Source organism: Colobus angolensis, unplaced genomic scaffold (genome assembly GCF_000951035.1).
Source record: "Colobus angolensis palliatus isolate OR3802 unplaced genomic scaffold, Cang.pa_1.0 Scaffold1, whole genome shotgun sequence".
Taxonomy (NCBI): Eukaryota; Metazoa; Chordata; class Mammalia; order Primates; family Cercopithecidae; genus Colobus; species Colobus angolensis.
This window is the reverse complement of record NW_012110918.1, coordinates 19325513-19349841: the sequence shown is the minus strand read 5'-3', so window position 1 is coordinate 19349841 and position 24329 is coordinate 19325513. Positions and strand designations below refer to the sequence as shown.

The 24329-nt window shown below is 54.0% G+C and overlaps 1 protein-coding gene across 1 annotated transcript in view; it reads right to left on the bottom strand.

Annotated features, from left to right (window-relative positions):
- Nucleotides 1-24329, bottom strand: part of TBCD (tubulin folding cofactor D) — a 174465-nt gene that overhangs the window by 33083 nt on the left and 117053 nt on the right. Inside the window, exons 14-19 of the mRNA XM_011929067.1 lie at nucleotides 22657-22714; nucleotides 17312-17341; nucleotides 13477-13562; nucleotides 5892-5972; nucleotides 3021-3094; nucleotides 1444-1561 (exon numbers count right to left, since the gene is read on the bottom strand). Coding sequence (XP_011784457.1) covers nucleotides 1444-1561; nucleotides 3021-3094; nucleotides 5892-5972; nucleotides 13477-13562; nucleotides 17312-17341; nucleotides 22657-22714 — 447 coding nt within the window. The remainder of the gene's footprint in view (nucleotides 1-1443; nucleotides 1562-3020; nucleotides 3095-5891; nucleotides 5973-13476; nucleotides 13563-17311; nucleotides 17342-22656; nucleotides 22715-24329) is intronic.

Genomic DNA, 24329 nt, shown 5'->3' with positions numbered 1-24329 from the left:
GGCTGGTCTCAAACTCCTGGGCCCAAACAATCCCCCCCACCTCCACCTCCTAAAGAGCTGGGATTACAGGCGTGAGCCACTGCGCCCGGCCCATTTATGACTTTAGATGAAGCAGTGCCTGGTCAAAGGAAGAGGATGTTGGGACATCCCCTTAAAGCTGTGACCCCTGCCAATGTGACCACCTTGGAAAACAGACACGTCCAGGTGAGGCTGAGACGAGAGCTCATGTCCGCTGCCATCCGAGAGAAGGTCCCTGGCAAGATCGGCCCTGGGCTGGCATCTGGGGGCCTGGATGCCAGCAGGGTTCCCACCAAGCCCTGCCTGATGAGGCCCCCTCGCTAGCTCAATCTGCACAAACCGTGTGCTTTACTCCGGTCACCTGCTTTCCTCCTGGGGGTCTGGAATTTTGTTTTGTGCCAGGTGGAGGTGCCCACATAGCCAGACCCCAGGCTGGCCTGGGCACTGAGGCTCAAATGTGCTTCCCTGATCGACACCTCACAGGTGAGGTCACATTTCACTGCTGGGGAAATGACACAGGCTCTGTGGGACCCAACTGGAGGACCCTGGGAGCTCCTGCCTGGTTCTCCCCAGACCCCACTCCATGCACCTTCTTCCACCACCACAGAGCAGCGCCATAAACGCCAGGTCTTGCACGGACATCGGCCACACCCACACGAGCGAGCGTCCCTGAAGGAGTCGCACTGTGCATCTCAGCTCAGGACTGACCAGAGCTCCCTCAGGCTGGGGCGGGAGGTGGGCCCATACCCTGCTCTCAATCCGTTGCCAGGAACTCTCTCAATGCACAGGGCATAACTTAAAATCGTTTCTCAAACTGGAGTCCGAGAACCAGGTTACCATCACTATGGTAAGTCTGGGAGTTTTTACTTTTGAGGAAGAGTCAACTGGGAAGAAACGTAAGACAGTCAATGCCTTACAGCCTCCTGCACACAACTTCCCAGCGACCCCGTATTTTTCACGCTTTATTATTATTTGTACAAACATAGCCAACTGAAAAATTCAAAAGAAAAGTGCATGTTCTCTGGCATTTTAAACTATCAAACATGATGAAGAAAGGACACTGAACATGCAAGTTGCTCAATGCCATCTCAGAAAAAGGACCTTTGCTGTTATGACCTCACTCGTCACCTCTGAGACCAGGAGGCACACAAGGAGGCAGCAGGGGCAGAGTGACTGGGGGGAGACGCCCGACCCATCTGGGTGACGCACCCCGCTAAAGAGAGGTGGGTGGTCCATCCCCGGCACGACTGTCAGGAGAGAGGGCCACTTACACACTCCATTAGTACAACCTGGGGCCTAACCCACTGGTGCAAATAAACAAAAATTAGAAGGGATGAGATAGCCCCGAACTGGAAAGCACTATAATTATATGGCAAGGGGATCAGGAACGGAGCCCTGTGTCTCCTCGAGACCGGCTCTTCCTACCTGTTCTCTTGGGCTGCAAGTTTGTACAAGGCGTAAGCAACCTCCGCGCAGGCAAGAATCGACCCATGCCTCGTGTGTAGATCTGGACTCAGTGTCATGGACAGCAGCCTCGGGAAGACTGCAAGAGACAGGGCCGAGAGGGCAGGTGACAGCGTGCACACACAGACGGCTTGTGGGACAACCACACACACATGCCAACAGTGGCATCCCTCAGGGTCATCACCCCAGTGCCCAGGACGGCACCTGTGGTGATGCAGATGGCCTCCGAGACACCAAGGGTGACAGGACAGAGGCTGCTGCGTGCTCCCAAGTGCCCCAGACGGGGTGGGTGGCTCAGACAGGAGAGGGGGCATAGAAGAGGAGGACACACTCCCCAGGCCTCCCCTGTCGGTGCAGGGCGGCCTCTGTTCCTGGCAGGGGCTCTGCCTGGCTGCCTGGGTGGTGGAGGGGGCGGAGCAGGACAGAGGCAGGGCTGCCCTAGGGGCGGTGCCTCTACTCTGAGTTTGCTCAGAAAGTACAGACTCCTCAGAACCCTCGTGGCCGCAGAAGGAGGAGGCTCTGCCACACCTGCATAGGGAAACCAAGCTCCCTGGGCCTTAGCCTTCCCAAGTGCTGCCAGGTTTGCAATGGGCTGAGAATCAGAGAGGTTAAGATGTGGCGGCTGGGGGTGATTGGTTTTTCGAGAATCAGAGAAATCTACAAAAGGTCACAATCCCATCCTGGGTGTCCGTGCTCTTCAACCAGACAGAGGACAAAGCTGAGCCCCTCAGTGTCAGCAAGGGTTAATTATGCATTGGAAGTAGGGCAGCACCGCACTAAACCCGTGACATGGATGCCTCGTTCACAGATCATGAAGCTGAAAGATCCCTTAGGAATGAACAAGCCCCCACAGGATGTGAAACACAGGCTGTGAAACTCAGGCGTCGCATCAGTAACTCCACCGAACAGCCACAATCCGCCTCCAGTGGAGCCCCTGTAATACATGTCAGTGGAGTGAGGGTGATGTTGAGAAATGTGGTATTCTTCCCTACATTTAAGTCAGATGATTATTTATTCCAAGTAGAAAGAACGAGACAGAACAAATGGGATTTCTCTCTTCACGGATGAAGTGTAAGAAGTGCAGGCTTAGCTGAGCCATTCCAAGGTGATTTTAGTCCTGGGCAGACTTTGAGTCTCCCATTCAGGCCCTGTCTTTCTATACACCCTGCCCAATTCCAAAGTGCATTCCTGTGTGGCGGGTCACGTGTGGCGGGTCGCGTGTGGCGGGTCATGTGTGGCAGGTGCAAGCCAACTAGAGACCAGGGAAGCTGCACTGCCTGTCAGGCGCCTGGCGAGACCACACGGGCTTTGGTGTACGTAACATAGTCCGGTGGCTCCCTGCCATGCAGGCGGACCCACTCACCGCATCCGTCCTCACAGCCTGTCCCCCGACCAAGTCCACAGCTAGTTCCTCAGATGCTTCTCACCAAGACAGAAGCAGAACCTTATTTTCAGCCCCCAGACTTTGAAACCAGCAACCCGGGACTTTCTGCGGTGCGCAAGCGTGGTGCCCGCAGGCCGGCCACGACCACACCCACCTTGCGTGGCGCTGTACTCAGGTGCTCGCTGGGTCAGGTTGTGCAGCGCCTTCACAGCCAGCTCTCGGATGACCCTGAGAGTGAGGAGAGAACATCATTAGTGCCTTCACTTGGACGATTCTAGCTTTATTCAGTTCATAAAAAGAAAGTGAGGGAGACGACATACATCAGTCCTCAACCCACCACTTGTGGGTTGAGCAGAGGCTCACTCACTCACACACACAAACCAGCACAAGAACCTCCGACTCCAACCGACGACAGGGACAGTCTACCACAGTAAGGTCACACGGCTAACCACGGTTCTTCTTGGGACACAGGTGCCATTCTTTCTCAGGGCCAGGTGGCAATTGGGTCTCCGGCCTCCCCACCCCCACACTAACTACCCGGAGGATGCGAGTCTGAGACAGAGCCATGTGAAACAGCCCCTCCACGGATTACAAGGGGTGAACAGAAGGAATTTTCTAAGGCTCACCCACCAAATCTGGGGCACACATCCAATAAGTGCCTCCTCAGACACACACTGAAACCACCCAACGGTTGAACACGGGGATGGCGGAAGGCTGACCCAGGGCCAGCTCAAGAGGCCGGAGCCCCTCCTGAGCCCACCTCTCCTTCCAGAGCTCCATACAGAGGCAGAGGGTAAAGCTGGGAGTGAACGGCAGAGCCTGCACCCCCAGCCCCTCCAGACCCAGATGGAACAGCAAGTGGTCATGACTTAAAATCATCATGTATGATGTAACACGTAACAACAAAGAAGCAAAACGTAAAGGTGAAAACATGCAGAAGGCGGATGTCTGTATTCTAACTATTTAAAACCACCAAACCCACAGCACCACGGTGAAACGAGGTACGAGGGCAGACACCCACACTGGCAGCACCACCTGCCAGAGCCCCTGCAGTGTCGGCCAAGGGCCCTGCTCAGGGTCCACTTCCAATAGTAAACAAAGAGCTCTTCGCGGCAGGTGGCGTTTCATGTGCCAGGAAACTCTGCACCCTGAGCAACACCCAACTGTATGCCGTCTACCAGACCATCACCCGCAACTCTGAGGGAACGGGACAGACAAGGCACCTGGGACGCGGAGGCAATGCAGTCTGCAGCCGCAAGCCCAGCCCGAGGCTGCTGCTTGTAAGGACGGCCCTCAGCTAAGAATGGTTTTCACATTTTTCAAGGGTTACGTAAACTAAATAAAATTAAAATAAAATAAAGCAAAGCATATGGAACAGAGATCTATCATGTTTATCTAGTCCTTTAAAGAAAAGCTTGCCAACCCAGGTACTACACCAGTCATCAGTTACTTTAACTGAAAGGCAAGAAATCTAACATGAGACAAAGAGGGCCGTTCCATAAAGATAAAGGGTCAGTACATTAGGAAGAGGCAAAAAGTGCAAGTGTACCTGCCTCCAATAAATGACCCACCCAAAATACGTGAAGGAAAGGCTGAGAGAACTGAGGCAGAAACAGACGACACAGTAACAGCTGGAGAGTCCCACAGCTCTGACACCATGGATATACATCTGTAACTTTGGTTTTAAAGATGTTATTGACTAGTCGGCTGATACAACTGACTAATTCATTCATTTTCCCCAGGTCTGGTTTAGGGGACCTTTCACTCTAATGGAGAGAGCTTTGGTGTAACATGTGCAGGGACACCCCGAGGGTCAGGAACTCACACCCTTCTCTGGAAGCGAACGATCACCAGGAAGGGAAGGGAGGGTCTTCCCCCGGCAGCCCGAGTGCTACCTACCCAGGAGTTCCTTTCCCAGAGGCTCCCAGCCCTGAGAGCCCTGCCTGGACCATGGCAGGCAGCTGGGCCTCTCCCCAGGCAGCAGCAAACGCATCCCTCATGGATCAGAAAGGACCTCCTCCACGTCACACCAACCCTGAAACTGAGATTCTGGACTTGCACCCTCACAAAGCCACCTCCACCCACAGGCACCTGCCGCTCCTCAGGGCTCCCGTGAGGAGTGCCACAGCATGGCACTGTCCTAGGAGGGGACCCTGACCTCCTCAGGGCAGTGGTCACGGTACTAACACTCTGTTTATGCTCCAGACCGCACTTCGCTTTTCCTTTGAGACACATTTAACTGCCTATGAAATGCAAGGAAACCCTGAAGCTGCTACCGTAATTATGAAAACGGCCACTAAGGCCGGGCATGGTGGCTCAAGCCTGTAATCCTGGCACTTTGGGAGGCCGAGACGGGCGGATCACGAGGTCAGGAGATCGAGACCATCCTGGCTAACACGGTGAAACCCCATCTCTACTAAAAATACAAAAAACTAGCCGGGCGAGGTGGCGGGCGCCTGTAGTCCCAACTACTCGGGAGGCTGAGGCAAGAGAATGGCGTAAACCCGGGAGGCGGAGCTTGCAGTGAGCTGAGATCCGGCCACTGCACTCCAGCCTGGGCGACAGAGCAAGACTCCGTCTCAAAAAAACAAAGAGAAAAAAAAAAGAAAACGGCCACTAAAAACTGCCGGACTCCCAGCAGACAGCGCAGAAGCCACCTGTGGGGCCACGTGGAGCAGAGTCGGGGGAAGCACCGCCTGCTGAGGCAGATGACAGAGGCTCCACCTCCAAGTTCCACCCGCGCCCCCTCGGACGCAGCGGCACTCCGCAACATACCAGCGTGGGCCCTCGCACGGGAACACCAACCCGTCGGACACACTGGACCAAGGTCTCCAGAAGTGGAACTGGACACAGACCATGACCCAACACATCCACATGAAGACTAGAATTCATATTACTTCTCAGAAGTTATTTTAAAATACGACATCCACAGTGAGAAAATACACTCAAGGCTTATAAGCTCAGCTGAATCTCTCCTTTGGGGAAAAAAAAAAAACTCTTAGAAAAACACAAACAGAAAACCTACCCATCCCAATGGTTGATCTTCATGGTAACCAGGTGGTCTATCATCGGCTGGGTGTACTCAGGAAAGCCGGCAATATACACACTGGAAAAGACAGCACGGAGAGGTGGTGAGACGTGGAAGAGCGAGAACTCACTGCCTGTGGGTGAGAATTCAGCACAGTTACTTTCAAAACCAGTTTGCTTATTTCTTCAAATCTACCACATGATCCAGCCATGCCCCCTGAGCAGTTATGCAAAAGAAAAGAGCATTTGTACACATAGCTTCATGTGTAACACGTGCAACAGCAAGAACCGGAAACCGTCCTGACATCATCTACAGAGAAAACAAACCGTGGTGGATCCACACAATCGAATACTCAGGAGCAACACACACAACCTGAATCTCAACTACCCTAAGCCGAAGAAGCCTGACAAAACGAGTACACACAGCTTTGTTTTATTCACACAAAATTCAAGGACGCGCAAACTAATCTACACCAACAGAGGCAGATCAGTGGTGGCCTCAGGGTGGGGGAGGACCGAGGCGGGAATTACAGGGAGCAGACACGGGGAGGCTCCAGGGTGATGGCTGTGCTCAGGCCTCACAGGTGCATGCCTACGTCACACGCAGGAAGCTGTGCACTCTGGTTAGTGTATGCCAGCTGCACTTCAGTAAAGCCCTGCACTCCATACAGAGTGAACGTGTCCCCGTTACACCTCGTAAAGCTGTCAAAAACTTTTAAGAAAACCAACAGGCAAGCTGACTTGTACCAGAATATAAAGAGATAAACCCCAAACAAAACATTGGCACAAAATTTGTACAGAGACATCATAAAAGAAAATAAATAAAAGGCCAATAAACACATGAAAAGATGTTCAACATCAGTATTCAGCCAGGAATGTTGTTAAACCATTACCCCCACTCGAATGGGTAAAATTTTAAAAGACTGACAAATACCAAGTGTTGGCACAGATGTGGGAAAACCAGAGCCACTTTGCAAAACAGTTTGGCAGTTTCTTATAAAATATACAAAAGTTCCCTTTTAACTCTTTATCTGAAAGAAATGAAAATACACATCTACATGAAGATGATTTCTAAATAAATATATACAACTGCTTTATTCACCAGAGTCAAAAACTCAAAATAACCCAATGTCAGGCAAACTCACAGAAAAACTGTATAGCCACAGAACACTGCACACAACTCACCACAAAAAGGAGCTGTGGACACGCGCGCCGCAGACACACACGCCGCGGACACACGCGCTGAGGACACACGAGCTGAGAACACACGCACTGTGGACAGGCCCGAAGCGCGCTGCGCTGAGCAGACTCACCAACGAAAAGGAGCTGTGGACACACGCACCGCGGACACACGCGCCGCGGACAGGCCCCAGGCGCGCTACTGAGCAAAGAACACTGACACACAGGAGTGTGTTCCCTCTGATCCCGTGGACAGGACCCTCCGCGAGGGGCAGCCCTGCTCCACATTGAGGGCGGGGTAGCGGCACACAGGCTGGGAGGAGGGAGGGTGGCCGTGGAGTGGTGGGAGCTCCACTCCCAAGGAAGATGCAGGTGGCGCAGGCGGACACACTGTCAGCCCCTCCACAACCACCCACTCCATACAGGTGCAGCTGAAAGCATGCAAATTATGTCTCACAAATGAAAGTTACATCTTGTGAAAACAACATGGAAGACTTTTAAAAAATAATCTCCAAGTAGGATATGCCTTTCTAATTATGACTCAAAACCCAGAGCCAGAAAAGAAATCGATCCCTACAAATACACATGCCGAACAAAGTCTACCAGGAAAACACCAAAAACAAAGTCAAAAGTCAAACAACAAAATTGGAAAAAACATCTGCAACTGGTCTTACCAACAGGAGGATTCCCTAAAATAAGCAAGTTCTTCTGAATCAATAACAAAACATAGCGTAGCAGAAATATCATCAAGAAGTTTACAGAAAACATACACACACTTCAACTACCTGAAGCGGTGCAGCCTCCGGCACGGAGGAAAAGAAAAGGAAGCTCTGCTCAGCTGTCCGATGGCCCAAGCCCCGGGGTCCGCAGCCAGAGCTGCGGGAAGCAGGAGGACACTGAGCCTGCCGGGCAGCACTTGGGCACAGCCCCAGTGGACAGTGGCCAGCAACGTGCAGGAAACTGAGAGCATGCGGCCCTCGGGTCCAGCCTCTCCGCTTGCGGTAACCCATTCCAAAATAATCACAAAGGCGAGGAACTGCAGACACAAAAATATTCACCCTGTTTATGACAGCAAAACACCGGACGGACCCAAAGGCCACGAGGGGGATCCATGAAGATCACGCCCGACGTCCAGACGCAAAAGGCTCTCCGGGAAGCACGGGTGAGAGAACAGATGGGGCTTCCCCTCCCCTTCCTTGCCGCGGTGGCCCGGGGCTGTATTGTCTCCAAAACCCAGGAGCTCTCACGTCAGCCAGCCTCTGCTGATGAGCTCAGAGGTGGGTCCACGCACGACAGAAGCAGACACTCTGGGACACGCAGGAAACCAGGCATGATGGCGGCACGGGGAAGAGTTGAGAGACAGGTCTGGTTTTCCCCGATCACTCCTGTCCCCTCTCAATTTTACACCATGTGGTTTCTGTAATGCATTTATCTAAAACTCCAGCTGCTTGCACGGATTAACTGAACCTGCCACCACCGCCACCCACCTGTGTTGCCACGGCCTCCACCACGGCACCCGAGAGCAGACAGAGGAGCGGAGCCCAGGAAGAACGTTGACTGCAGAGGGGCCCAGGCACAAGCGTGAACTTTGGGCAGGCAGACAGGCACCTGCTGCAAGGTACCTGCCTGGGAAAGTCAGCCAGGGAGACAAGAGAAAGGAAGCGGATGGAGACAGAGCCCCTCGGAAGGTGAGGAAACAGCCTGAGAGAAACTGAGAGAAATGAGAAATCAGGCAGCAGACGAGCTGTGGGAAACAGTGCCATGACGCCGAGAACCACGTCACCCAGGACCCTGGCACAGAGGTGCTGCAGGGGCCCTGGGGCTGCACGCCCAGAAGGCAGATGCATCCGACTGCGTCCTAGAGCCCAGCAGCAGGTGTCCCAGACAGCAGGGTTCCAGAGAAGCAGGCAGGCAGCCAGTGACTTCATGGAAAGCAGCAGATAGAGGCAAGGCCACCTGAGTGCTCACACAGGCACGGGCACCAACTAGCAACTGACCCTGAAGAAGACACGCTCCTGAGTCCCTGGCCCAAGGCGGCAGAAAAAGGGGTGTGTCCTGGGCACCCAAGGTCCCAGAGGAAGAGTATGAGAACCAAGGGGAGTATATCCACCAGAAGGTGGGAGTGACGGAGGGGCTGGAGGGAGCCAGGGCAGGCAGAGATGTGAAAGAGAATCGACTCTGGCCACGAGCAAACCAGACAGAACCCACGGGCAAAGCACGGATGGGAGAGGTCAGGGCGTGAGGGTGCAGAGTCAGCTCGGAGGCTTCTGCGAGACAAAGGCAGCCGGAAATGAGGTGACGGCATAGAGAGGGTCCCAGGATGAGGCTTGTCTGAGGTCTATTAGGGATGTGGAAGTGGCAGACCTAGGTCACCAGCCACGTGTGGGCAGTGAGAGAAGGAGAAGCAAGCGAGCTGAGTCTGTGGACAAGATGTCATTCACCAATTCAGGAAATACAGAAGCAAACAGTTGACTTTGAGGTTTCCTTGCTTTGAGGAGCTTATATGATACGAACATAAAAAACTATTGAAAAGCAAAAGACGACAATATATATTTTTAAAAGGACACTCAATGCTGAAGATACCAGAAATCAGAGAAGGAAATTTACAACAGCAGGAAGACCAAAACACCCAAAGTCCTCACGACTGCTCACTCTGACAGAAAAACAGCCAGGGAGAACAGAAGCTGTGCCATGCGCTCACACCAAAACCCACAGGGCTCAAAGCCCCTCAACTGGTGGGGCGACCACGCAGCAAGAACCACTGAGGAACCCCGAAACAAAGGGAGCTGAGGAGGCAGGGAGCTGACAAAGGAAGCCACCTGCAGATTCTAAACTGGTGGAGCCCCAGGGACAGGAGGGCCGGCAGGACAGGGCCTCCCAGAGGGAGGGTCGTGTGCACCATGCTGACCACGGTGTGGTCATTCAACGGCTCACATCTGCCACACCCGCCGCCATACTGAAACCCGTATTGAAAACTGGCGATTTTACTACATGTAATAAAGTAGATGTACAAAGATAAAGCTGATTTTTATTTTTATTTTTATTTTGAGACAGAGTCTTGCTCTGTCACCAGGCTGGAATGCAGTGGCGCGATCTCGGCTCACTGCAACCTCCACCTCCTGGGTTCAAGCAATTCTCCTGCCTCAGCCTCCCGAGCAGCTGGGACTACAGGTGAGCGCCACCACGCCCGGCTAACTTTTGTATTTTTGGTAGAGACGGGGTTTCACCATGTTGGCCAGGATGATCTCTTGACATCGTGATCTGCCTACTTCAGTCTCCCAAAGTGCTGGAATTAAAGCCATGAGCCACCGCGCCCGGCCCAAAGCTGATTTTTTTTAAAAAAGGCTTTGACGGCCGGGCGCGGTGGCTCAAGCCTGTAATCCCAGCACTTTGGGAGGCCGAGACGGGCAGATCACGAGGTCAGGAGATCGAGACCATCCTGGCTAACACGGTGAAACCCCGTCTCTACTAAAAAAAAAAAAAAAAACTACAAAAAACTAGCCGGGCGAGGTCACGGCGCCTGTAGTCCCAGCTACCCGGGAGGCTGAGGCAGGAGAATGGCGTGAACCCGGGAGGCGGAGCTTGCAGTGAGCTGAGATCCGGCCACAGCACTCCAGCCTGGGTGACAGAGCAAGGTTCTATCTCAAAAGGACAAAAAAAAACTTACAGCACAGCCACCCAGCTCTGGGCATCTATGCCAGACAACAAGAGAGCAGGCCAAAGACAGACATGTACACACACGTTCGCCGCAGCTGCATTTGTGGTAACCCAGACGGGACACTGCCCAGAAGCCCCTCACCAGGTGAGTGGAGACAGACGCTGTGCACCACATCCCTGGCCCTGGAGGCTCCGTGCAGGTCCCCACAGGCGGAAAGTCTGCAGGAAGCACGGAGCGGAGGAAGCCAGTGTGAGTGAGGAGGGCGCCCACTGCCTGAACCCATTCACACGGAGCTTCGGGAAACGCAGACACAGCTGCAGTGACAGCAACAGACCAGGGCTGCCTGAAGAAGGGTGTGTGGGAGGGGAGGAACCCCAAAAGGGCAAGGGGAAACCTGGGTCTTTTCTTGTCTTGATTGTGGTGATAGGTATGAATTTACAGATGTTAACATTTACAAAAATCCTCAACGCGGCTGGGACGATAAACAGGAGAGTGGGGCGACAGCTGGTCCCCGTCCTCCTCGTCTCGCCTAACAGTTTTCCCGGGGCCCGTCCATCAGTTCAGTTCCAGTCTGTGTGTCCGAAACTCCAATGTGCAGAGGAAACATTTCCACATCAGCACGGCTGAAGCTTCCTCACAGGCCGGCACGCGCAAGCTGAGCCCCGACCTCCTCACACTCAACGATACTGTCACCCTCGGCTATGCCCTCCACCTGCGGAGCGACACCAACACTGCCCTGAGACCCTCTGTAGTGCCCTGGCGACTCCCACCTTCCTCCAGTGGGCACACCTCCAGGCCCCCAACCCTCTCCCTTTTCCTGAGAGCCCCCAAGCCCTCTCCTTATTTCCAATGACCAAATACAGCCACAGTGATATATTCAAAACACAGACCTGACCATCAAAGTGCCAGGACCTCAGGACAATCCACACTCTTCACTATGGCTCAGAGGCCCCCAACAGCTCCCCACCAGGGCCCAGGGCCCTGTTAACTCTCCTCCCTGCTGGGCTGTGCTCAATCCCATGCCCTCTGCTGAACAGGACCACTGCCTCCCTCACCCCAAGGTCCAGGCTGACAGCAGGACCCTGCCTCGGGTACACGGTGCAGCCACAACCGCCGGTCCCCGTTATGCCGCACTCAGGATTGGAGGGGCCTGCCTGCCGGTGTGTCCTCACAAGGTGGCATCTGGTCTGTACGCAGGGCCTGGCATCATGAGGAAGCCAAACACACTGAGGGAAGACATGCCTGGACCCAGGTCTTGTGTTGGCAAATGTTTTTATGAAACGCACACAGCTAATCACATGTGAGTTTTAGGCTGGCTTGGAAACCTCAGCAACAAAATATGCTGAAGCTTCCATTAGCTGTCAGGTATGTTACCCAGGAAACTCGGGAAAAGGCGGTAGATTTTCTTTTTCTTGAGATGGAGTCTTACTCTGTTGTCCAGGCTGGAGTGCAGTGGTGCGATCTTGGCTCACTGCAACCTCCGCTTCCTGGGCTCGAGTGATTCTCCTGCCTCAGCCTCCTGAGTAGCTGGGACTACAGGCACCTGCCACCACGCCTGGCTAATTTTTGTATTTTTAGTAGACATGGGGTTTCGCCAACTCCTGACCTCAGGTGATCTGCCTGCCTTGGCCTCCCAGCATGCTGGGATTACAGGCGTGAGCCACCACACCAGGCCAGTAGATTTTCCACATAAAATATATAGCCAAGTATTAACAGGAAAGAACTGATAAGGCAAAAAAGGACATTAAATGTTGAGGAAAATTGAAAGGATATAAAAATACAGATAAACGTGTTCAAAGATCCTTCCTGGGAAAGAGGTTCAAACGCTACATTCTGAAAATTCTGCCCAGGCTGGTGACGGAGAAACGTCCTTTCTGCACGGTCTACACAGCAGGGCTGTTGGGGAATCGATCTTTATGGTATTTAATGGTTAATAATGTTAAACATGCATTGGGCATGCTTCTTGTCCTAATTTAAGGCAAATAAATCACTTCATAAAGTCACACCCCACTGCACTCCAGCCTGGGCGACAGAGCTAGACTCCACCTCCAAAAATAAATAAAGTCACACCCTTTCTCGCATTTCTGCTGCGATGGATCAACTAAGACAACTGAAGGAACCTCCCCAGTACCTAATTATACAACTAGGACAATTTGATATAATTCTGTAAACTGCAATTAGAGGTGCTAAATATTTGTTTTTAACCTGATTTCTAAAATACCTCTTACTCATTTCACAAACAATCTACAGATAACTTCAACTTCAAAACACTTTCCAGTACCAAAACAGAAAAAGAAACAGTCCCTTCTAATCCAAGATTTCAAACTGGGAAAGCATTTAGGACATCCAGCAGGGAAGTGTCAGGAGGAGGCGCGGCCGTGCTTGCAGCTGCTTCCTGTCAAACTCCAAGCCCCACACAGAAGCGGCACCGGTAACACGGGGCGACTAGGAGAGAAATCACAAGCAGGGACAGCACTCAGGGCAAGGTCGCACTCCTGAAGCTGAGCCCCTCTTTAACACATGAGTAAATGTCTCCCATCTAGCGAGTAAAGCATGAGGTGAGTCCAGTCAACATGCAACACAAGTTTCAATAACTGTCCCAATTCCATTTTTAATTTTTCACACAAAAACTACGTTACATTTAGTGGACATTACAGGATGAAAAAAGAAAACGGTGGAAGCTGATTTTTGACATCCAATCTGATTTTAGGATATTCTATTTTTGTGATATACATTAAAAACTTACCTTATAACCAGGAAACAGTTGGTTCTGTTACCGACAGCAAAATAGTCAGCTGTGGTCAAAATATCAATCCCATGCGGGAAAGTGCCCTAATAAAAAAGTGAAATTGGGGGAAAAAGAAGAATTTGAATGAGCAAAGGCATTTCACCAAGTTCCATCATCATATCCACAGACACTGACACTCACGAACCCCGAGCCCTGAGGCAGGTGGCAAGCGAGCCACACACCACAGACACTGCTCCCCGAGGACTTCCACGTCACACTGCCTTCCTGACGGGCTCCCCAGACCACACCACGCCCAGTGACCGAAACCACCCACAAGGATTTCATCGTTTCAAACAACTCAAACGTTTCCACTTCGGTATGTTGTAGATCTTTCCTTAAAACATACACCGTAAATGGGCTTCAGGTTTCAACAGTGTTCCAGCCACTGACCTCCACCAGCCCAAGCCCCATGCCACAAAGCTGGCAGGTCGGTGCACACCAGAGCAAGCAGGCCTGGGTCAGGTCGGAGATGCAGGCGCCTGCCCAGTCTACGAAGCCTGGACCAGAGCCCAGGCCTCGCTCAGCTGTCCTGGGTGGGCAGGACATTGACTGGGGACGGCCGGCCCAGCTGGTTCTGGGGGGTGGTGACAGCTGATCCCAGAAGCATCGAGGACCAGCAGCCCCCAAGCCTCTGACATGGGAGAGGCAGCACCTCCTCCCACCCCATGACAGCCTCCCAGTGGAGCCCCAGCTCTAGCCCCGAAGGCTGCATGGTGTTACTGAGACCATTCTCAGGTTCTAGGATTTGAAATTCTGAAAACAACATAAATAATTTCCTAAGAAAATACAAATGACAAACTTTGAACCAAACACAGAAAGCCTTACACAGCTATAAACCGCAGCAGGGTTTTTCAAAGGCCTCCCAGGCCTGCCCACCTCCAAGCCCGGGATCCAGATCCCTCCTTGACTTTAACACACTCGTCACCACCCTGCACTTCATCATGAAAACCTCACGCCTCACAGCCGGCTCTCCCGAGAACACCCAGCTCTCCCGAGAACACCCAGGGCCACATCCCTGCTTCCCGCCAGGAGAGCCGGAATGAGCAGGTACCATGCGGCTTTCTCCCAGCAAATCCTTCCCAAGGGTTACACTGGGAGCTTGGGCTGATGGAGATACCAGAAACTTCCGCCTGAAGCTGCTGGAATCAGTGACAGCATGAGCGTCCTTCACTGAATCGTGGCACAGGGGAGAAACCGGCACCCGAGTGGAGGTGTTGTGGCTCACTCTGCAGAAAGACAGCAGGTGCCACAACCTGGGATGTTGTCCACTGGGGGGCAACGCCACGTCCCACATTCCGGCAGGCAGGAGCCCAGGGAAACGCCGGGGTGGCCCAGGACCAAGTCTCACTGAGAACAAGAACAAGGGGACTCTGTGCCCAGCATTCCCCCACGGTGAGAACAAAGCAAGACCAACACAGGGGCTAAGGCTCCGTCTGGCCAGGCTGAGGCTGGAACAACAGGCTCCGAGCAGACAAAGGTGGGCTCAGCTGCCCGGAGCCTCAACTTCTTCACCTGTGCAGGGAGGAAGTTGGGGGCCTGCGTGTGGACAGGCCACCACAAGGGCCCGATGGTGGTGGGGGCCTGGACAGCACTCGCCTAGGAGCAGGGTCATGGGGCTGGCATGTCTAGCAGGCCCTGGACACGAAAGTTGCCCATGGGTTAGTCACCACCTGCTCAAGAGCCCCCGGGCTCAGTGGGGAGAAGGCAGAGACCACTCAGGACCAAGTCTCCAACTCCAGCCAAGATGAGCCTGGACAGAGAAGCTGGTCCCTCGTCTCTGCCCCCAGCCCCCTCCGTGTCCCCCAGGACGCTCCCCAACCACCCCCCATTTCTGCTGCTGTTACCCAGTAGCCTCTACTGTAAATGCATTTCTTACAACTTCATTCCAAATCTGTGTATTAGAAACAGTCTTCTCCAAATCCAAGGGTTTTTAGGCTGCTTCCCTGCGTGCTACGTAACACGTCCGCTCCCATTTGCTTTGCTAAGTCCTCGACCTTCTTCTCAAATGTTTCTATCCAACCTCAGCAGGACATGGCCGTGCGGGCCCCGGGGACATCCGGACCTGCGCATCTCACACGTCTTTCAAAGTCTGTGTCTCTTCAAAGTCTGTGCAGCTTCTTCCACGAGGCTCCGCTACCGTCCGCATGCGGGTCACTGTGCGGGATGCTCTGAGACTCATGGGGCTCAGGCTCAGGACTGAGGTGCAAGACTCCTGCACCCACGGGAATATCCCATTTTTTGGCTGCTTGCCTAATTTAGACCAAGTTTAAAGGCCTTTCCTTTCCCTGTCAATCAATCCCCAACCTAAGCTGCCCCAACAAAGGTAACGTGGCTCAAATCTAGCCACACACACAGAAGCCGGTCAGCTCAGCTGCAGGGCCCCGTGGCTCCCTACGCGACCCTGCTGCTCCTCCCAGGAAGCAGCATCTGGGAACCTGGAACAGGGGGTGACGGTGGAGTGTGCCCCAGGGCCCACACAGCGTGGTCGCCACCCCGGGCTCTGGCCTCAGCACGCCCCCCTCCGGTGGGGGCTCTGGAGGGCTTGGAAGCCCAGGAACAGGCAGACGACTTCTCCTGGGCTGCCACTTTCCAGGAAGCTGGCAAGTCCGTCAGCTCAGCTAAGTGGTTTCCAAGAAGCTCCTTCTTCCTCACAGCAGCTGCACTCTCCACTCAAAAGCCCAAACCTCATTCATGTTCTCCTCGGCCTGTGCGGCTCTTGCTGTCTGCACACCCAGGCTCCCCTTCCAAGGCTGGTGTCTCTTCCTAATGAACTGGCTCCTACCAGGGCTCAGGGCTCTGAACACGTGCAGACCCCACGGCACCCCAAGGACACTGGGTGGGCCTCGGCCACCTCGGGCCAACAAGAGGAAGTCACGCCCCTTCCTGGGCTCTGTCTACAGAAAGCTGCTCACACCACTCATGCCAGGCTCCTCGAGAACCATTTCAATCACATGCACAAGTCCTCATCTGCCCGCCTCTCCAGCTGACTCTGGCGTCCAGCTCTTCCTCTGGACTCATTTGGCCTTGATGCTTCCACTCCAGGTCGGACACCTTTGCCTGGAGGGTTCCCCACAGGTCAGAAAGGTCCGCAGGCCACGTGCACACCACGCCGCCCCACACGACCCAGCCACAGCCCAGACCCCGGCTGCGTTTGCTTTGCTGGCCGGGAATCCAGAACCTTCTCGGCTGACTTCTCTGGGAACCTTGCTTCCCGCCCAGGTGCAGCCCAGACCCCGGTCCCCTCTCCGGCCTCTGTCCCACTCTCCTGCAAGGCCCGACCACACGCCCAAGATGTGACGTCATCACACACAACATGAATAACCTGGGCCCCCATTCACAGGTGAAGCTGACCAGTGACCACATGGCAGGGTCAGAGGGCACAGCAAAAGCAGCCCCAGCATGATGAGGGGTCATGGGGTCCACAGCTCCTGGGAGCTGGCTTCTGGGCCCGCCTACGGTCCGGATGAGGCAGAAGCTGATGTCAACAGAGCCAGCTCCTGCTCTGTGTGGGATGAGGCGGGGTCAGGTCTGCGTCCCTGCAAGGCCAGCCTGGTCCCAGGGACCCGCCCCACCCTGCAGAGTCACATTATGTGGCCCTTGGCAACGCGTAAAGCACAGCTTTCCGGCCTGTGTGTGCAAAGTGCTGTACGTGCAGGTTCCCGGTGACCCTGCCGCTGATGTAGCCACACCACACCTCGCAGTGCGAAAAGACACCGGGGTTATGGCTCTCCGGATTCCTACCTGTAAACCTGCAGGAAGCTTTTGGAATAAAGGTGTTTAAAAGCAGCCATACCTGTCTCCCCACATTCTCCTGGAAGGCGGCCTGCGGAGCAAAGAACAAACACAGCAGGTAAGCGAGGTCAGCTTCCGCCAACACCAGAGGCAAGTTCAGAACAAACAGCACAACGTCAATGACCCACGGCTTTATTTTTTAAATAAAAGCCCTCGTTGTTGGCTGAACAGAGCCTCAAGGTGTGTCATTCTGTTTTTACGTCCTGGTGCTCTTTAAAACCACAATTTAAGAATCCAAGTTTATAAACTCAGACACATCCTGAAAACTGGCCTTTACCACTGAGCCTCCCAGCAGCACCACGCGGAGGCCCCGGCTGTCAACACGGAGAGAAAGGCAGGCAGGTTAAATCATAGCCCAGAGCCCCAACACTCTTCCTCAGGAGCTCTGTGAGGCAGTTCATGGTCACCAACTGGCACCGCATGCCGCCCTCCAGGGAGGGTGCTCTGCCCACACCCATGGCACGGTGTCAACAGGCTGAGTCCCAGGCCGGGCACAGGCCCAGAGAGCAGGGGCCACTGAAAAGGTTGAAATGTGAACTTCAACAGGATGAAGTGCTTCCAGGAGGCCTCTCATGTCCTCCCCACACACCCTGCCCTCCTTAGGCACACCAACCAGGTAGAGCAGGTTACCTGGGCAAGGTGACAAACACACCTCCCTTCCCATGTGTCACCAGCTGCTGCCCCGTCCTTCCCAAAAGCACCTGGGCTCAGAGTTCTCGGGGCTGGAGACACAGGAGACTTCAGCATCCCAGGAAGACCCAGCCAAGTGCACACACGGCCACACCACACACGCCACCAGCACGGGGTGAGGTCAGGGAGGCTGGCGGCTTCAGGGAGCACGCTCTGGAGAAGCGACCTCCTGCCTGGCAGGATTCCTGCCAACACTTGCCTGGGGGCTTCCTGAGAGCAAGGCCGAGTGAGGGCTGCTGGTAGGTGCGCACACAGACGGGCACCAGGTAAAGGAACCGAAATACAGCCACCCAGGGTCTGTGCCCCCAACCGCCAGGGAAAAGGAACAGACACACCTGCCACCTCTGGCCAATCACACAGAAACCAGACATGCAGGCGGTTCCAAGGCAGGCCCCTGGGCTGGGCTGGAGATCGGCAGAAACAGGTGCTTGGCAGCCCTTACACGGGGAGGGAAGAGGCCTGACTGCTGCCGTTTGACATTTGTCACTTTTGAGATAAATTCAATAGGAAAGTAAGAAATAAAACCTGCCAAAAGGCAATGCAACAAAGATACTCTAACGTTAATTTAACACACACTATTTAGGAACACATGTACTATTCCAGTAGTATCTAAAAGATGTTTTAAAAATTCAAGACTTATGTGGAAGAGCACAAGCCCTAAAACAGGGAAAACAATCCTGAGAAAGCAGACGCTGGGAGGCATCGCCCTACCCAGTGTGAAGGCTGACTACGCGCAGCAGCGTCACAGCACAGCCCGTCACACAGTGCGCACTGGCGGGACAGACACGCAGACCAACCAGCAGAGCAGAACACACGGGACAGCATCCCTGGGACCTGGTGAGGCGGAGTTCCCAGACCTTAAGAAAGTCTTCATGTCTTAAAAAGCACTAAAAACATGATCCACAAAAACAAAAAACTGATCAAGACCCCAGCAGAATTAAAAAATTAAAAACTTTGCCCTATTAAAGAGGATGGAAAGATGAGCCACAGACTGGGAGAGAGCCAAACACAAACCCAACACAGGACCAGAACCCCACATATGTAAAGAGTGCTCAAAACTCAACAACAAAAAACAATCCACTTAGAAAATGAGTGAAGACCTGAGCAGACGTTTCACCAAAGAGGAGGTACAGATGGCAAGTAAGCCGGTGAAAGATACTCCACACCACCAGGCATGACAGAAACGCACGTAAAGACCACAACAGCATATCACCACACGCCTGTCAGAAAGGCCGACACAGAAAACGGTGGCCACATCAGACGCAGGCGAGGACAGAGAAAGGCAGGGCTGCTGACAGGTGGTGGTGCGAACACGAATGGTGCAGCCGCTCTAGAAAGCAGTTTAAATGTCCAACTACCACGACCCAGAAACTACTCCTGGCATTTATCCCAGAGAAACGGAAGCTACACTCACACGAAAACCTGAGCACGAACGTTTACAGCAGCTTAAAGACCAGAAACCATACTGATGCCCTAACACATAAACAGTCACACAAACCACGGCACCCTCAGCAACAGAAGCTCGGGGTGGGTCCGGAGAGCTGTGCCGAGAAGAAAGCTACAGCGTCCGAGGCCACAGAGTTCATTCACACGGCATTCTCGAGACGACAGACGAGGCAACGGAGAGCCGACCAGTGGCTGCCAAGGGTCAGGAGAGGGAAACAGCAGGAGCTATGGGCAAAGTAGGAGCACAGGGCCTCTCGGGGAGACGGGGCTGCCGTGTATCCTGACTGTGGTAGTGGATACATGAATTTGTATGTGATACAATCACACAGAACTAAACGCCTGAGCGTGCATGGTGCACACACGCACACACACACACACACGTGCACATGCGTGCACACACACACACGGGTACGGATAAAACCAAGGAAGTAGGAATAAGGCTGGTGGGTTGGCTCGATGTTCACGTCTAGGCTGCGATGTTCCACTGCGCTTTTGCCAGATTTTATCATGGAGGCAATGGTGAAACACGCATGGGCTCTCCCTGCATTAGTCTTTAAAACTGCATGTAAATCTCTGCCAGGCCCAACGGCTCACATCTGTAATCCCAGCACTTTGGGAGGCTGAGACGAGCGGATCACGTGAGGTCAGGAGTCTGAGACCATCCCAGCCAACATGGTGAAACCCTGTCTCTACTAAAAATACAAAAATTAGCCAGGCGTGGTGGTACGTGCCTGTAATCCCAGCAACTCGGGAGGCTGAGGCAGGAGAATTGCTTGAACCGGGGAGGCAGAGGTTGCAATGAGCCAAGATCGCACCACTGCACTGGGAAGGAAGGGAGGGAAGAAGGGAGGGAGGGAAGAACGGAGGGAAGGAAGGGACGCACTGCATATAAATCTCAATTATCTCAAAATAAAAAGTCACAAATAGAGGTCAGACACGAAATATCCAATGAAAAGCTGGATGAAAAGATTTAAAATCTTTTCAGTTAAATGGGGGCTTTAAGTGCCTTTACTTTAACTGTCAGTGAACAGGGGCCCCATCCCCACCTCCCTTCCTCATGATGAACAAGAAGCCACGACCACCCCGTCTCTACTGCCCCTTCCTTCCCAGCAGGGGACACGTCTTTCTGCAACGTCAGCACGTTTGGGGGCCTGCTAGACTCCTTCCAATGTGCACAAAAACCAGCGCTCAGCAACAAACACGGCTGGGACTGTTTTCACAAACTCACTCACACGCTGACCGCCGGAGTCGCCAGGCTCCTGCCAATGCTGAGAACCAGCTGCAGCACCTTCCTCGCCGCGTTACTGGGAGGGTCACACACCGCGGGATGCACGACCGCAGCCTTTGCTGCCGTGGCCAGTCTCGACACGGGAGCACCAAGGCAAGGCAGGGCGTCCAGAGCTCAGGGGCAGGGACCGTGTCCAGCCCCAAGGAGGGATGGGACTCCAGTGCCTTTCACTGCTGCCTCCTGGCCGGTGCTAAAGAGGCCTCGGGGCCCCACAGGGTCACCGCCCCCAGTGAGACAGCGTGGAACAGGAACCCAGCTGAGCCAGGAAGACCGAGACATCTTTATCTGAAAGCAGCAGCTCCACAGTTGGAAAAAATGATTCCCAATGCTGAGGCCCTCAATCCTCACATTTCCTAACAAGCTTCAAACAGGGAATCTTTTACCTTTGGCTGTTTTAATTTTGCAAGCTACTGGGTAAGCGAGGTGCACTCCGGTGGTATTTATCAGAAAAGATTTATTGCCAGTTTAAAGGGATTTTAATGTGAAAAAATGATTTATATTATTTCACCTCATATTCAGGGTTCATAGAAGCTTAAGTACTTTAATTTTATTACTGCTTCCCATGAAATGTCTTAGGTTGCAGTAAAGAAAATCTAAAAGTTTATTTTTAAGTACAGATTTAACATAAGATTTTATTATATTTCAAAGTCTTACAATTACTGCCTTTGGATAAATATCAGGGCAAAAATGTCACGACTTTCCGAAAAAATTATGAGGTTTTTCTACTGACACTGAAGACAAAGTAAGAGCAGCTTCAGGGACAGAAAAGAGCCTCTGAGCTCTCCTGCTGAAATCTCTCTAGTTTTAAAGGACCTAAGGCAGAGAAAGACTTCTCACTACTTCAGGACACAGACAGCAGGCAGGCCACCACAAGCTGCAGAAGATGACTAGAAAGACTTCAAGGCATCATCTGAGCTCCTGCACGTGAGAGAGAAAACCAACTCTGCACCTGCACAGTCCCACACACCGCAGGGCTGACAGGAAATCCTCACCAGTCCCAGCACCCCTTCCACGGCCCCCTGGCCCCTGAGTCTGACAGTAACGGGAGCGTCAACGGCTCCCTCAACAGGTTCCCACTAAGCCCACTGAGCCTGGACACAGAGTTCCAGCAGCTCGAGCCCAGGAGGATGGGCCCACCCCATCACCAAAAGCCAATCTCACCCCTCCCTCTTTCTCAAAGTGCTGCCTCTCCGTTCTTACCCTCTTAAAACGTGTTCAGCATCTTATCTGTATCTGAAATCAAGACTCTCATTTTGAGACTGGTCCACTGTCTCAGCTGCCTGCTTTCTGGGGTCCCAAGAGACTCAGGCCTCACTCCAGCCCAGCTCTGAGCCAAATGAAGTAGTCTGGTCAGCGCGGCAGCACTTGCTACCGCTCCTCACACCCAGAATTCACCCCAAACGTCACAGAGCTCCCTCTGGAGGAAACCCACCATCTGTGATCAAGACGCACCCAGTCCTGCAGGCCCCATATCCAGCAAGGCCCGGGCGAGTGTGGCCGGGTGAAGCAGAGCTGACCACTGCTCGCAACAGCCCCTCCTGAGGCTCAAAGTCACCTGGTGAGTGACCATCCCGCCACCACATTCTGGCCACCCTCACAGAACCCACTCTCTTTCGCGTCTTCGGCGCGCAGCTGCCTGTACTCAGACCTGTCATCGGGCACCGTCCCACTCGCCTGCATCGCCCAGCAACCCCCAGCAGTGATGGCTGCAGCTCTGGGGATGCTTGAGGTGTGGGGACTTAACCCTGACCACCCTTCACACGCTGAAGCCACGGCCCTCCCCGACACCCAGAGACAGTAAGCCGCGGCTCCTGCTGCTGACAGGTGAGCTGACCAGGTGGCAGCGCACGGAGGAGCATCCGGGAGACCAGCCCTCCCACCCCCCACCTTCGTGACAGGAAACATCAAAACGAGAAACTTACAGAGGCTGCTCTTCTGCAGTTTACATCCCGGTCAAACACCGCGGCGATCACCAGTGCGCTGTGAAAACGAGGAAGGATTAATTAAAAAGGAATCTGTAAAATAGTACAGACCACACAGTATCGACGAGAAAGCCTTTCTCTCACGACTCAAGCCCACTTGAGGTTCAGACATGCCCCGCAAGCAACATGCAGCCTGAGGCACCCAGGCACTGCAGACAGACACATGTGGCCCCTAAGACACCAGACGCCATGCGGGAGCTGGGGGTGGCTGACCCTGGTTCTAAGGAGAGCCACGAGACCGCGCACACCAAGGGCACAGGATCAAAGAACCGTGAGGACAGGGCCTGGGGGCAGAACGCACCTGGCCTGCTGTGCTGAGGCAGAGTGGGAGGAGGGGAGGTCCAGTGAACGAAAAGACAGAAATGGGGTGCCCTGGAAGACGAGAACTGGTAGCGTTTGGGGGGTCAGGGGCTGTGGCAAACCAAGGTGGCCGACAGAAATGCCCCAGGGCAGGGGCTGTCCAGGTCCTGCAGACCACGCCGCGCACACAGCCTAACTCTGCAGAAACGCATGGGCACCCACCGTGCCCAGAGGGGTCTGAGGCCCTGCAGGCAGGGTATCCGGCGGAGGCCCCTTCCAGAGAGTGTCAGGAAACCCACCGCACCACACACAGATGCCGAGGCACTGCCCCCACGCGAGCCACACTCAGACAAGGCTTCTCCTGGCCCCGTTGGACTCCTTGGGCCTCATTACGTCCTCTCGTGAGATCACCCAGCTTAGTTACTGTGAATAACCCAGAACGCTCTCATCGGACGCTGCACAGAACACAGGGGGTTTGGGGCAGGGCAGCGGACAATCACCCTTTCTAAAGAAGGCTTGAGAGATTGTGCCTCCTACCAGCCTAAAGGGAAAAGGTGGAAAACAGAATTTCAGACACGTGGAGATAAGCGGCCTCCACAGCCGCCAGCGCCTCCCAGGTTCCTGGTTTCCAGGTCTCCTAGGGGCCAAGTGCTCTGCCTCATTCTAGGGAAGTTGACAGACCTGAGCCATGGGGCAGGGCCCATGTCAACATGAAGGATGCCGGGGACACGCACAGGGGACAGTGGTGATGCCAGCTGTGCACCCTCTCACCAGCTCGGCTGTTAAACAAGCTAAATGTGAAAGATACATCCAGCTGAGGAAAAGCGTGTGGGTTCCATTGCAGAGAGTAAGCCCCACTCCAGCCTGGCAACGCAGACACTGTCAGCACCACACTCTGACTCCCAGGGCGTGTGTGTGAGGCGCCGGCCCCACCAGCCACAGTGTACGCGACGTCCCGCCTGTTCTGCATCTCACGCTGTCTGTCGCCCCAGACCCAGACTCACTGGCCTTACTCTCCAGGTTCACAGCATACCTCTCAGGCAAGGGGCTCCTGTATCCTCATGTTCTCTGCGCTCCTCCCTGCTCGGCCCCATGAGTCCCGAGGGTGTGGGCTTGGGGATGCTGAGCCAGGAGACCTACAAACCACAGCCACAGAGCTGAAACTCGGGGGCATTTATCAGAGAGAGCACTTGTCCCCCAACCTCCAGCGCTGGGCACAGGTGCCTGCTCCAGGCCCTGGAGATGGCCCAGAAGATGCCACAGAGCCTCGCACTCCCGACTCAGGTTCTGGGGCCACAGTCTCCTCCAGCGTG